The 14601-nt window shown below is 42.5% G+C and overlaps 1 protein-coding gene across 1 annotated transcript in view; it reads left to right on the plus strand.

Annotated features, from left to right (window-relative positions):
* The first annotated feature begins 4 nt into the window (after nt 1–4).
* The window catches only part of tfip11 (tuftelin interacting protein 11), a 37202-nt gene continuing 22605 nt past the window's right edge, over nt 5–14601 (plus strand). Inside the window, exons 1-5 of the mRNA XM_072588033.1 lie at nt 5–160; nt 4866–5071; nt 6069–6228; nt 9924–10080; nt 11151–11278. Of these exons, the coding sequence (XP_072444134.1) occupies nt 4872–5071; nt 6069–6228; nt 9924–10080; nt 11151–11278 (645 nt within the window). The 5' untranslated portion in view covers nt 5–160; nt 4866–4871. The remainder of the gene's footprint in view (nt 161–4865; nt 5072–6068; nt 6229–9923; nt 10081–11150; nt 11279–14601) is intronic.

Consider the following 14601-nt stretch of genomic DNA (forward strand, 5'->3'; position numbering starts at 1 on the left):
CCCAGCCCCCCCCCGGGGCCGGAACATTTCTGCGCGCTCGGTGTTTCCCGACGGCGGAGTTCCGCACACGGACACAAGATGGCGGACGTGTTTAACCGTTAGACATCGGGTCGGGGCGCGCGGCGGCGGCGGTTGCTGGAGTAAGGCGAAGGCGAAGGCGGTGAGTTTGTGTCGTGGCCTTTATTCCAATTCTTTCTGTTGCAAAGTTCCTAAACTGCATCCAGGCCGAGTGAGCTCATTCTGGCTGGAGGGTGGACCCAGACAGACGGAATAAGAGACTGTGTGTGTGTCTGTGATCCAGGGGGACAGCACGGTCTGGACCCCACTCTCGTCCCTCTATTGCCAAACCACCCATTTCCAATCGACCCTAAGGTATAGAAACAGAATAAGGCCATTCAGCCCATCGTGTCTACTCCACCATATTTTGGAGCAGCTGGCACTGAAGAAGAGAGAAGAAGGAGCAGCGCTTCAAAAGCCAGTGCTTTCAAATAAACCTGTTAGACTATAAACTGGTGTTGTGATATTTTAACTTTGCTCCACCATGGGGCTCAGTGGTTAGCGCCAAGGACCCAGGTTCAACTCCGGTCTCAGGCGACTGTCTGTGTGGAGTTTGCACATTCTCCCCGTGTCTGTGTGGGCTTCCTCCGGTTTCCTTCCACAGTCCAAAGATGTGCAGGTCAGGCGAGTTGGCCATGTTAAATAGAGCCATAGAGATGTACAGCATGGAAACAGACCCTTCGGTCTAACCCGTCCATGCCGACCAGATATCCCAACCCAATCTAGTCCCACCTGCCAGCACCCGGCCCATATCCATCCGAACCCTTCCTATTCATATACCCATCCAACTGCCTTTTAAATCTTGCAATGTACCAAATTGCCCATTGTGTTAGGTGCGTTAGTCAGGATAAATGTAGGGTAGGGGAATGGATCTGGGTGAGTTATGCATTGAGGGTCTGTGTGGACTTGTTGGGCCAAATGGCCTGTTTCCATTCTGTAGGGTATCTAATCTAAAAATATGACCATGCCTGGTATCTTTCTCGTCTTCTCCTTCTAACCCCTGATCCCCTTACCAATCACAAACCTATCTCTTTCTGCCTTAAATACACTCAGTAACTTGGCCAACACGGATTCACCACCCTCTGGCTGTGGAAATTTCTCCTCATCTCAGTCCCAAAAGGTTGACCCTTCACTTTGAGGCTGTGCCTAGTCTCTCCTCTTAATGGAAACGTGTCCACTTTATCCAGCCCTTTCAGTATTCTATAGATTTCAATGAGATTGCTCCTCATCTGTTGAATACAGGTCCAGAGTCATCTCCAGGATCATTTGAGCAAACTTCCTCTGGACCCCCTCCAATACCAGCACACCCTTACTTAAATACAGGACCCAAAACTGTTCATGGTGTACGTTGTTGAAAAGTGTGGTGCTGGAAAGGCACAGCTAGTCAGGCAGCATCCGAGGAGTAGGAGAATCAACGGTTTGAGCATGAGCTCTTCATGAGGAATGTGCCTGACTAGAGCTTTACATTGTCTCAGCAGTATATCTTTGCTGTTTTGTTCTCGCCCCTTTGCCATGAATACTAACATTGCATTTGCCTTCCTAACTGCCAGATGAACCTGCATGTTGACTGTAGGAGAATCCTGAATGAGGACTCCCACGCCTCTTTGTGCATCAGATTCTAAAGTCTTTCCCAATTTATAAAATGAAAGGCCTTAAACCCAAAGCATCAACTCTCCTGCTCCTTGGATGCTGTCTGACCTGCTGTGCTTTTCCAGTACCACCCTTTTCAACTCTGACTTCTCCAGCATGTGCAGTCTTTACTTTCTCCTACAACTCTATTCTTCCTCTTTACTTTCTCCTACAACTCTATTCTTCCTACATAAGTGGATAACCTCAAACTTTCTGACATTGTATTCCATCTGCCACTTCTCTGCCCATGGTCCTAGCCTGTCCAAGTCCCACTTCCTCAACGTTACCTGTCCCTCCACCTATCTTTGTGTTATCTGCAAACGTCCAGATCATTAATCTCTAGCATGAATGGTTGTGATCCCAACACTGACCCCTGTGGAACTCCACTAGTCACTGCTACCATCCTGAAAAAGACCCCATTTTTCCGCATCCGTGCCTTCTGCCAGTCAGTCAAGCCTGTACACCAACTTTGCCCTTAAAACCATGGACTCTTATTTGGCAGCCCCCTATGCAGCACCTTGTCAAAGGCCTTGGATATCCAAATAGGCCACATCCACTGGCTCTCCTTTGTCTAACTTGCTCAAAGAATTGTAACAGATTAGTCAGGCATGACCTCCCATGATGAAGCTGTGCTGACTTCCAAGTACTCTGTAACCTTGTCCTTCATAATGGACTCTTAAAATCTTAACAATGACCAAGGTCAGGCTAACTGGTGTACAATTCCCCATCTTCTGCCTACCTCTGTTCTTAAATGGGGTATTACATTAGCCATTTTCCAGTCCTCAGGGACCTATCTGACTCCAGTGTTTCCTGAAAGATCACCACCAATGCCTCCACAATCTCCTCAGTTATTTCTTTCAGAACTCTGGGGTGTAGTCCACTCAATCTAGTTGAGTAGTCCACTTTCCGACCTTTCAGTTTGCCCAGCATCTTCTACTTAGGGATGGCCACTATGCCCACCTCAGAACCTTGACTCTTTTGAAGTTTTGGTATGCCACACGAAGAATGATACAAAGTATCAATCAAGTTCATGAACCATTTCTTTGTTTCTCGCAGTCTCATATTTCAATGTTCCAGTGTCCACTCTTGCCTCACTCTTACATTCTATGTACAGTAGCGCCTCAACATACAAATGACCCCGTTCACGAACAAATCGATTTACGAACAGGATTGTACATAAAATTTTGCTTCAACGCACATACGAAATTCAAGGTATGAATGAAGGTACGAACGCAAAAAGCCCGTGGTTTCATTGTCATTTTTCTGCTTTGCTATGCACGCTTGAATATCCGAACAATGGAAAAATTGATTCAGTTCGTGAACTTTTCGGTTCGTGAACCGGGTCCCGGAACGGATTAAGTTCGTAAGTCGAGGTGCTACTGTATCTAAAAAAACCTCTTGCAATCATCTTCTATATTAATAGCTAGCTTACCCTCATATTTCATCATCTCCACCCCCTTACTGCTTTTTTATTTGTCCTTTACTGGTTTTTAAATCCTCTGGCTTCTCAGTAATCTTCACCACATTGTGTGCTTTTTCTTTTGCTTTTATGTTGTCCCTAACATTGTCAGCCATGTTTGCCTTGTCTTCCCCTTAATACGTTTCTCCTTCCTTGGGATGAATTTCTACTCATGCCTCCCAAATTACCCCCAGAAACTCCTGCCATTACTGCTCCACTGTCTTCCCTGCTCAGCTTCCCTTCCAATTTACAGTAGCTAGCTCCTCCCTTCTGACTTTGTAGCTATCTTTACTAAATTGAAATGTTATTACATCTGATTCTAGCTTCTCCCTCTCAGAATGCAGGGTGAATTCTATCATATTACGATATTATCTCCTAAGAATCTCCCATCTCCTTTCCTATTCCCTATCTCAATCCACCCCCACTCTCCATTTTCTCCCTGCCCCTACCCAATCTTCTCTCCAACCTACGATCACCTAATGCTCTCTCGAAGTTGCTGTTTATTGTCAAGGAATGGGATCCTTGACTATTTCAGCAATTATTATGATTGATGCCTCAGCATAGACCTCAGCTAGCGCTTTGGACTGTTGATTTTGAAGCAGCTAATACTGAAGACACACAGCAAGTCAAGAAGGTAGCTTCCCACCACTTTTTCAAGAACAACTAAAGGTGGACAATAAATGGTAGCTTAGTCAACAATCCCACCATCCCATGAATGAATAAATAAAAAAAAAGCTATCTGCCCCATGGGATCAGAATTTTATATTATCTTTCTCTGTCAGTTCTACCATCTGTAATCTTTTTGAAAGCAATTTGAAACTTGGTGGGGTAAGGCTAGTTGCCGAGTATTAACAGTGTATTTCACTTGACAAGTGAATGCATATGGAGAACTGTCAAAGCCAATTACACTTATCTCATATTTTTGAGGGAGAAGATGGAGTTAAAATAATAAACTGCACACTTTCTGTTCCGTAGTTTGGGTATTTTATTGGGTGTCCTGATGAAGGCCTTATACCCGGAATGTCGACTCTTCTGCTCCTCGGATGCTGTCTGACCTGCTGTGCTTTTCCAGTGCCACACTTTTCGACTCTGGTCTCCAGCATCTGCAGTCCTCACTTTCTCCTGCATTGTTTTTGGCATTGTCTTTCTTTCTGAGCTACTTGTAACTCCAGCCGTATGGCTTGCACTCTCTTGTTTAATATCCTGACTGTTCATTTGTCCTTTTATCTTATTTTTCTGGGTGTTTCCATCAAGTTGATAACGAAATACGGCTGGGAGTAGAATTTCATAATCAGCCGACTCTTGGCCAAGGGGATTTTTTTAATGATACCTGTGATTAAAAAGAATCAGCAAAACTTAATAAATATCAAGAAATGGATGAAGTGGTTGATTGGCATTTAGAATAGGAAGGACAACATCTTGGATGACCTCTTCTTCAGCACCCACATTATTAACTTGGCTCTCTGCCTCAGTTGCTGGATATCAGTTTTTTTTAGTAATACGTTTCATTCAGATTTCAACCATTCATGATGTACATTTTTAAACAAATATTGGGCCATATCTTTGAACACCGAAGAAGTGATCATGCTCTAGATTCAAATACCACAGCAAAGAGGGAAGTTTGAGTTGGAGTCAGACGATTTTAATGTAGGGTTTTTTTGTGACAAAGCGCTATTACCGCCATGTTTACTGATATCCAATTCTTTTTATTATCTGGCAGGTGAAAATGTCAATGTCACATCTTTACGGGAAGGGCCAGGATGACGACGAGGTGGAGATGGAGCGGTTTGAAATTTCAGATTGGGACTTGGAAAATGAGTTCAATCCAGACCGCGTACGCCATCGGCAGACAAAAGAGGATGCCATCTACGGCATGTGGGCTGAGAATGATTCTGATGATGAAAGGCCAAGCTTTGGTGGAAAACGGTAATCTAGAACATTATACGCACTGGCTTCTACCATTATGAGATTTGACATTTTATTTTATCCACTTGTCTCCCACTCTTGAAGCAACTGAACATTCCTGGCTATTGTTTGATGCTTTTGCTAACTTGATTAAGTGGCTGTTCCTCCATGTTTGATCCTAGGATTCTTGCAATTGCGCCGCCCTGGGGCAGATCTCGGGTCAAAGTAGGCGCATATTCTTCAATTTCTCATTTGTTGAGTTATTTTCTTACCTCTTGGATTCCCCAATCTATTTCTTGTTCTGTTTCTGTGTTAAGATGTTGTCCATGTGATGTGTTTCTGACATTCTTTCATCCTATTTTGTAACCGTCAGCTATGAGAGGTTGACTTGGCTCCATTTGATGTAATTAACATATTTTGCCAGGGTCTTTTTTGGAATTGAGATTCACCAATTTTCTTTCTGAGCAAAATCAAAAGTTGGCCATTTAGAGAATTTTGGGTGCAAAGTTGAGCTGTACCAGTCAATAACACTGATTGGACTGGACTGTAACTGGACTACTACTGATTTTTAAAAATGGAACAATTATACCTATGGCCTATTGGTTGAGTGCAGAGCCAGTGGGAATGGTGATGTTTGTCACCAGTGAGGCCTATAAATCCTTACAATCCACCCATACCAGCTTGTGCTTTTATTCACTATTCTCGAATACAATAAATTGCTCTGTTGGGACAGAGAAGATAGAGATGTCTATTCACTCGTCAGCATGTGTTCAGTACCTGTCATCTGTAATCCTGTTAGATGGATTTAATTGAAGCAACGCTAGTTGGTCAGACTATCAGTTTTATCTTTTTGGACCTTGCCAGTACTTATGTTCAGATCCCTGTGTATTTTCTGCTCTGGTCCTCTTATGTGCTTGTCTCCAGACACTTGTCAGCTGTAATGGGATTTAAGGAGCTGCAGTTAGTTTTTTGAAAGCAACTGTACAATAATGTTACTGTATCTGCACTGTTTCTATAGTTCCAAAGATTACAGTGCTCCAGTGAATTTCATCAGTGCTGGAATCCGGCGACCTGCAGCTGAGGAAAATGCAGAAGATAAGGATTCTGATGATTCTGAAGAAGAGAAAGTTAAGCGAGAAGAATTTCCAAAGGAATTCGCCCCAAAGAAATTGAAAACTGTAAGTACAGTAACTGTTATCAGGCACTCTACCAACGAGAATTCTGTTATAACCGGCATTTCTGATACATTTCTCAAAAAGAATTTAGTCACTTTGAATGTACAGAAAATAATTCTGAGTAAATTGCAAATCTGCAGAAGTTGATCTTAAACTTTACGTGAAATTATTGAATTATTGGATCGGTTTTGGTTAGTGCCTGATAACTAAACAACTCCAGTGAATCTGATATTTGTTTGAAGCCTGTCTGAAGGTCATGGTGTCAGCTGTGGTTTCAACTTGTTCTCTAGTTGTGATGATTTTACTATGACGTTCTGCTGTTTTGAGACTGTTGACTACCCAGTTGCTGCCCCTCAATCCTTTAATGATAGAACTGCAACTTTTTTGCATCCAGAATTTAACTCATGCATGCTGGATAAAAATAAAAATTCCTGTATTTAGTCAAGGTCTGGGCTTGATACTTGATAGCTGTGCATTAGTTTAAATCATCAAAAGACATGATGGCAGTAATGGATTAGATGTGACTGAAATCAAGCAGATTCAATAATACTTCCAGCAATGGATTGATGTTAGAAATGCTGGCAACACTACAGACTTGGCCAGCCAGTAATCCGGAGACCCAGTTACTGTTTGAAAGACCTAGGTTTGAATTCCATCCAGCAGTTGGTGGAAATTGAGTTCCATAAAAATCTGGAATTAAGACTAATGATAACCATGAAATCATTGTCAATTGCTTAAAAGCCTATCTCCTGGGAAAAAAAATTGCTGTACTTACCTGGTCTGTCCTACATGTAACTCCAGACCCATAACACTGTGGTTGACTCTTAACTGCCCTCTGAGATGGCCTAACTCCACCAAATAGATTCTAGCAGTGCTTTCTTAAGGGCAAGTAAAGATGGGAAATAAATGCTGGGCTGCCAATGATGCCCACACCCCATGAGTGATCTTTTAAAAATGTGGAGGAAAATAAACACTTTTAAACTATATACTTGGGGGCTAAGAGCATTTCGCATCAAATTTTGAATTTTAAGGAAAACCTTGAAATGTGTGAGTGATATTTATATTTTCATTGTTCTGAAAATTCTGTGAGGATATCACATCTTTTATAGATGCACAGAGTGACTCACTCATGAGATCAAAGTGTCGCTGGCTTGTTCATTTATTGTCCAACACTAGTTGCTCTTGGGAAGGTGGTAATAAGCTGTCTTCTTGAACTGCTGCAGTCATGGAGTCATAGAGATGCACAGCACAGAAACAGAGCCTTTATTCCAACTCATCCATGCTGACCTAATATCCCAGCCCAATCTAGTCCCATTTTCCAGCACTTGGCCCATATCCCTCCAAACTCTTCCTATTCATATACCCATTCAGATGCCTTTTAAATATTGCAATTGTACCAGCCTCCTCCACTTCCTCTGGCAGCTCATTCCATACACGCATCATCCTCTGCATGGAAAACGTTGCACCTTAGGTCCCTTTTGTATCTTTCCCCTCTCACCCTAAACCTATGCCCTATAGTACTAGACTCCCCCACACCAGGGAAGAGACTTTATCTATTTATCCTATCCATGCCCCTCATGACTTTATAAACTTCAGTAAGGTCATCCCTCAGCCTCTGATGCTCCAGGGAAAACAGCCCCAGTCTATTCAGCCTCTCCCTATAGCTCAAATCCTCCAACCCTGGCAACATCCTTGTAAATCTTTTCTGAATCCTGTCAAGTTTCACAACATTTTTCCGATAGGAAGGAGACCAGAATTGCATGCAATATTCCAACTGTGGCCTAACCAATGTCCTGTACAGCTGCAACATGACCTCCCAACTCCTACACTCAATACGCTGACCAATAAAGAAAAGCATACCAAACGCCACCTTCACTATCCTATCTACCTGTGACTCCACGTTCAAGGAGCAATGAACCTGCACTCCAAGAATCTTTGTTCAGCAACACTCCCGAGGACCTTACCATTAAGTGTATAAGTCCTGCTAACGTTTGCTTTCCCAAGATGCAGCACTTGACATTTATTTAAATTAAACTCCATCTGCTACTCCCAGCCCATTGACCCACCTGGTCAAGGTACTGTTGTAATCTGAGGTAATTTCTTTGCTGTCCACTACATCTCCAATTTTGGTGTTACCTGCAAACTTACTAACTATACCTCTTGCGCTCGCATCCAAATCATTGATATAAATGACGAAAGGTAGTGGATGGAGCACCGATCCTTGTGGCACTGCACTGGTCACAGGCCTCCAGTCTGAAAAACAACCCTCCACATCACCCTCTGTCTTCTACCTTCAAGCCAGTTCTGTATCCAAACGGTTTGTTCTCCATGTATTCCATGAGGCCTAACCTTGCTAAGCAGTCTCTCATGGGGACCTTTGTCGAACGCCTTACTGAAGTCCATATAGATCATGTCCAGCACTCTGTCCTCATCAATCTTCATTGTTACTGGTTCAAAAAGCTCAATCAAGTTTGTGAGACATGATTTCCCATGTACAAAGCCATGTCAACTATGCCTAATCAGTCCTTACCTTTCCAAATACATGTACATCCTGTCCCTCAGGATTCCCTCCAACAACTTGCCCACCATCAATGTCAGGCTCACTGGACGATTGTTCCCTGGCTTGTCCTTACCACCTTTACATTGAGATGTATAGCACCAAAGCAGACCCTTTGGTCTAACTTGTCCATGCCGACAAGATATCCTTCAATTAATCTAGTCCCATTTGCCAGCGTTTGGCCTGTATCCCTCCAAACCCTTCCTATTCATGTACACCCAGATGCCTTTTAAATGTTGTAATTATTGTAGTAACTTCACCACTTCCTCTGGCAGTTCATTCCATAGACGCATCACCCTCTGCATGAAAACGTTTCCCCTCTCACCTTAAATCTATGTCCTCTAGTTTTGGACCTCCCATCCTGGAGAAAAGACTTTGATAGTTCACCCTATCCATGCCCTCCTGATTTTATAAACCTCTACAATGTCACCCCTCAGCCTCTGATGCTCCAGAGAAACTAGCCCCAGCCCATTCGTCCTCTCCCTATAGCTCCACGTGCTGTCAGTAAACCCACAGTTTTGCTTTCTGGAAAAGTTTCAGATTAAATAATTTTTGTTCAATTTTGACTTCATTTGGGAGAGAGTTGGAATTATTAGAGAAAATGTGCTTGTTTATTTATAATACAAGATCAAAAACAACCATTACTGCCTGCACAAAAGCACTATCTATGTTTGGTCAGGTTATAAAAGGAATTGAGGTTTTCCTAAAATCAGTAAATTTTGAAACGTTTTTTGTAGAACGAAGTTTTACAAACTATTGTCAGTTATTTGTTTACAACAGAGAAATAGTAACACCATTTTACTTTATTTGTTTTCTTTAAGGATTGTGAAACTTATTCTTTGCTGAAATAGTTATGCAGTCTGAATAGCTATTTACCAAACTAAGATGGTTCAATAAAACATTAAAAATGAACGTTCCAGGAATAAAACAAATGTATTTGCTTCACCATGGTTTGGGGATCCTTAGTATGTTTCTCCCCAAGTCTATTAGTTGAAATGTGCATTTCCCCCCTACTTTTAACAGTTTCCGTTCTTCTCCCCCTTCTGCCACTCCATAAGTACAGATTGTGTCCTGATTGACTGGCGCTTCTTGGATTTGGGGTTCAGATATGTTTAGTTTTTCATTACATTTTTTCTCGTAGGGTGGCTTTTTCAAATCTAGTTCAAAAGGATTCACAGGAGGACATCGAACAAACCAGGAAATTGGCACCTGGGAAAAACATACCAAAGGGATTGGACAGAAATTACTGCAGAAGATGGGTTACGTACCTGGCAGAGGTCTTGGGAAAAATGCACAAGGTACAGTTTTCAGAAAGTTCACTAGCAGTGTTAATGATAATTCTCTGTCAGTAACTTTTTCTCAAAAGGTGGGAGTTCATATGTGAAAGCTGTTATCCTCCTCCAGACCACCACAGGTCTTTAAGTAAAAGTGCTGTTTTTCTGATGAATCCTGATACTCCACTGGAGTGGGGAAATAGTTATTGCACTTTCATTAATTTAATTTCCTGAGAAAAAGTAAGTTTGTCCCTGAAGATACCATAATCTCACTCCAACACCCAAATTTATCTGGCATCCTTGAATAAGAATCCAAGTAAATTATCATCCTTCATACAACAATTCATTACTTTCTTCATAGAGTCATACAGTCCAGAAACTGTTTATTTCCCCAAACTCCCTAGCTTCCATGTCCTCCTCTGAATACTGACACAAGAGATCCTGACCCTAGCCTCAGCCCAGACCGTAATATCTCCTGCAGTTCCACATGTACATGGCCGCATTGATCTTTAAGGGGCCCTATTCTCTCCCTAGTTACTCTTTTGCCCTTAATGTATTTATAGAATCTCTCTGAATTTTCCTTAACTCTGTCAAAGCTATCTCATGTCCCCTTCTTGCTCTCCTGATTTCTTTCTTGAGTATATTCCTGCTGTCTTTATACTCTTCTGGGGGCTCACTCAATCCCAGCTGTCTATCTGATACATTCCTCCTTTTTGTTGTTGACCAGAGCCTCAATTTCTTTAGTCATCCAGCATTCCCTGCACCTACCAGCCTTGCTCTTCACACGAAGAGGAACATACTGTCTCTGAACTCTTACCTCTCAACCATCCCATTATCTGCAAATAGTGTGTCTCAGTCAACTTTTGGAAGTTCCTATCTAATACCATCAAAATTGATCTTACTTCAATTTAAACTTTAACTTTTTGATCAATTCTGTCCTTTTCCATAAGTATTTTAAAACTACTAGAATGATGGTCACTAGTCCCAAAGTGCTCCCCCGCTGATAGCCTCTTCAGCTCCAAGCCATCAAGTTCCATCTTTTGCCCATTTTGTGAATTTAAGCCAATAATAATAATGTTTCTATTACTCTGTAGGAATTGTGGCACCAATTGAAGCAAAAATGAGAAAGGGGAAAGGAGCAATTGGTGCTTATGGGTCTGAACGAACAGAGCAGTCACTGAAGGATTTTCCTATTGTCGATTCTGATGAAGAAGCAGAAGAGGTTTGTAGCAACACGACTTTTGGCTTGTTGTACTTATTTTTGTAAAAGCACGTCAATCCATCCCTTTCCCTTTCCTACTGTTCTTTGAAGGAGCTATTCTAGGTGTTTATTTCAATCCTGCTTGATCTCTATTCAAAAACATACATTTCTGAACACGGATCAGTAGAAGGCAATTAGAATAAGAGATCCGAATAATTCTCCTGAGTGCTAAGCCTCATCTGATCCTGACCCTAGCCTCAGCCCAGAAGCACTGAGGACCAATTGTAAGTGCTTCTGCAGCTTCTTCACTTGAGAATCAACCTTTTTTTGGTTTGTCTATTTAGTGCTACACCAATGAATAATGAGGCTACAGCAATAGCATAAACACATCAGTAACTTGGATTTACATGACATCTTTAATGTAATACATTTTGTTAAAGTGCAACACAGGAGCATTGTAATGCAGTATTTGACACTCAGGAGTTACTTTAGAATATATAAAGGAAGATAACCAAAAACTGGAAGTAGGAAATTAGAGACATCTTAACGAAGGAAAGAAAAGTTGAAACGAATAGGTAAGGAATTGGGCGTTGGTAGTTGAAGGTCTTGATATCGGAGAAACTAAAATGAAGAATGGTCAAGAGGGCAGGATTAGAGGAACTCAGAACTTTGTGGGACTAGAGGCAACTATAAAGATTGAGAGAAGACAAAGCCATAAAGGGATTTGAAAAGAAATGTAAAATATTTTACAATCGCTGCGGATCAGTGAGGTGGTGGGTAAATGGCTGGTGTTAGTAAGGATGTATCAACAGAGTTTTTGAGTGTATAATGTAGAAGATGGCGAAGGGTGTGCTGCAATATCCTCCATGTTTCCAGCTGGACCAGCATGTTCCCACTTCTCAGGAAAGTAACTAGCTAGTAGTGGAGGAAATAGGTTGGAGCAACCCATTTCCTATAGATACCACGGACGCGATGGCTGAGTGGTATTATTCTTGACTATTAATACAGAAGCCCAGAATAATGTTCTGGGGACCAGGGTTTGAATCCTGCCAGAGCAGATGATAGAATTTGAATTTTTTTAAAATCTGGAATTCAGAGTTGCCTGATGATAACAAAACTATTGTCAATTGTCGAAAAAAACCATCTGGTTCACTAATGTCCTTTAGGGAAGGAAATCTGCCATCCTTACCTGGTCTGGCCTACATGTGACTCCAGAGCCACAGCAATGTGGTTGACTCTCAACTGCTCTCTGAAATGGCCTAGCAAGCCACTCAGTTGTATCAATCGCTAGTAAGTCACAACAAAGAAATGAAACTGGGTGGACCGCCTGGCATCGACCTTGGAACCGGAAAAGACAACAGCAAAAATGCAAACAGCCCTGTCAACCATGCAAAGTCCTCCTTACCAACATCTGGGAACTAGTACTGAAATTGGGAGAGCTGTCTCACACACTCATCAAGCAACAGCCTGGCATAGTCATTCTTAGGGTATCATGCCTTACAGATAACACCCCAGAAACCACCGTTATTATCCTTGGATATGTCCTGTCCCACTGGCAGAACAGACCCAGCAGAGGTGTCGGCACTGTGGTATACAGTCGGATGGGAGTTGAAATCGACTCCGGACCCCATGAAGTCTCATGGCGTCAGGTTAAACATGGACAAGGAAACGTCTTATTGGTTATCACATACTGTCCTCCTTTGGCTGATGAATCAGTACTCCTCTATGTTGAACAATAATTAGAGGAAGCACTGAGGGTGGCAAGGGAACAAAATGTGTGGGGGTTTTCAATATCCACCATCAAGAGTGGCTCGGCATGGATCAAGCTGGTTGGGTCCTAAAGGATATAGCTGTTAGCTGGTGTTATGAACTAAGCCAGACCACTCAAAACATTCTTAAGCAGGCAGCCCTGGACCTAACTTTGCAGTTTGTTTCAGTAAGTGTACAGTGAAAGTTACCTGGAGTAAGATAGCTAGGTTGACTACTAGATTTTAAAACAGACAAATATTTATTCACAAAATTACACAATGAAACACAAAGAACAGAATAAAGAACCCCAATAGAATTCAGCCTATCGAACTAGACGTTATGCGTTTCAAATATACACAACAGTCCCAATCAGCAAACTCTCTCTAAAACCCAGTATAAATGGAACACATGCTTACAGGTTGAAGTTGAAGGGCAGAAAAAGAGAGTTTCCACACAGCTCCTTGTTGAACTTCAGTTCAAGACCGAACTAAAAAACTGCTCAGCTCAGCTAGAGAACTGACCCCCCCCCCCCCCGCCCTTTATACAGATCACTTATAAAACATGACCAACTTTGGCCTGAAGTCTCATCTGTTTCCATATAAACAAAAGGCCTCTCAAAATACTTTCCATCTCTGCACCAGACCAGATGATCAGAGTCTGACCTGGTTTATTGCCCCTCTGAGAAAAATCAAGGACGGAGTCACCTTGAGCCAAGGATCAGCTTTTAGGTTAAAAAAAAAAGGGATTAGCTTTGTGACACTGGATCTGCAGCAGGTGGTGAAGAAACCAACAAGAGGGGTAAAAAGAACTTGACCTCATGCCTACTAATCTGCCAGCTGCAGAAGCATCTGTCCATAACAGTATAGGTAAAAGTGACCACCACACTGACCTTGTGGAGATGAAGTCCCGCCTTCACATTGAGAATAACTTCCAGTGCGTTGTTTGGCACTTTCACCTTGCTTAATAGGACAGACTTCAAACCAATCCAGCAGCTCAAGACTGGGTATCCTTGAGGCACTGTCGATCATCAACGGCAGCAGAACAGTACTCCAGCACAATCTGCAACCTCATGCCTGGCATATCCCCCATTCACCCATTACCATTAAGCCAGGGGATCCACCCTGGTTCAATGGAGAGTGCAGGAGGGCATGCCAGGAGCACCATTAGGTATACCTAAAAATGAGGTGTCAACCTGGTGAAGCTATCAAACAGGACTACGTGTGTGCCAGACAGCAGAAACAGCAAGTGGTAGACAGGGCTAAGTGATCCCACAACCAACGGATCAGATCAAAGCTGTGCAGTCTTTCCACATCGAGTCGTGAATGGTGGTGGACAATTAAACAATTCACTGGAAGAGGAGGCTCCACAACTATCCCCATCCTCGATGATGGAGGAGTCTAGCACATCAGTGCAGAAAGTAAGGCTAATGCACTCGCAGCAACCTTCAGTCAGAAGTGCTGAGTGGATAATCCATCTCTGGCTCCTCCAGTGCTCCCCAGCATCACAGATACCAGTCTCTAGCCAATTCGATTCACTCTGCGTGATATCCAGAAACAGCTGGAGGCACTGAATACTGCAAAGGCAATAGGTCCTGA

The sequence above is a fragment of the Chiloscyllium punctatum genome, chromosome 17 (assembly GCF_047496795.1).
Source record: "Chiloscyllium punctatum isolate Juve2018m chromosome 17, sChiPun1.3, whole genome shotgun sequence".
NCBI lineage: Eukaryota > Metazoa > Chordata > Chondrichthyes > Orectolobiformes > Hemiscylliidae > Chiloscyllium > Chiloscyllium punctatum.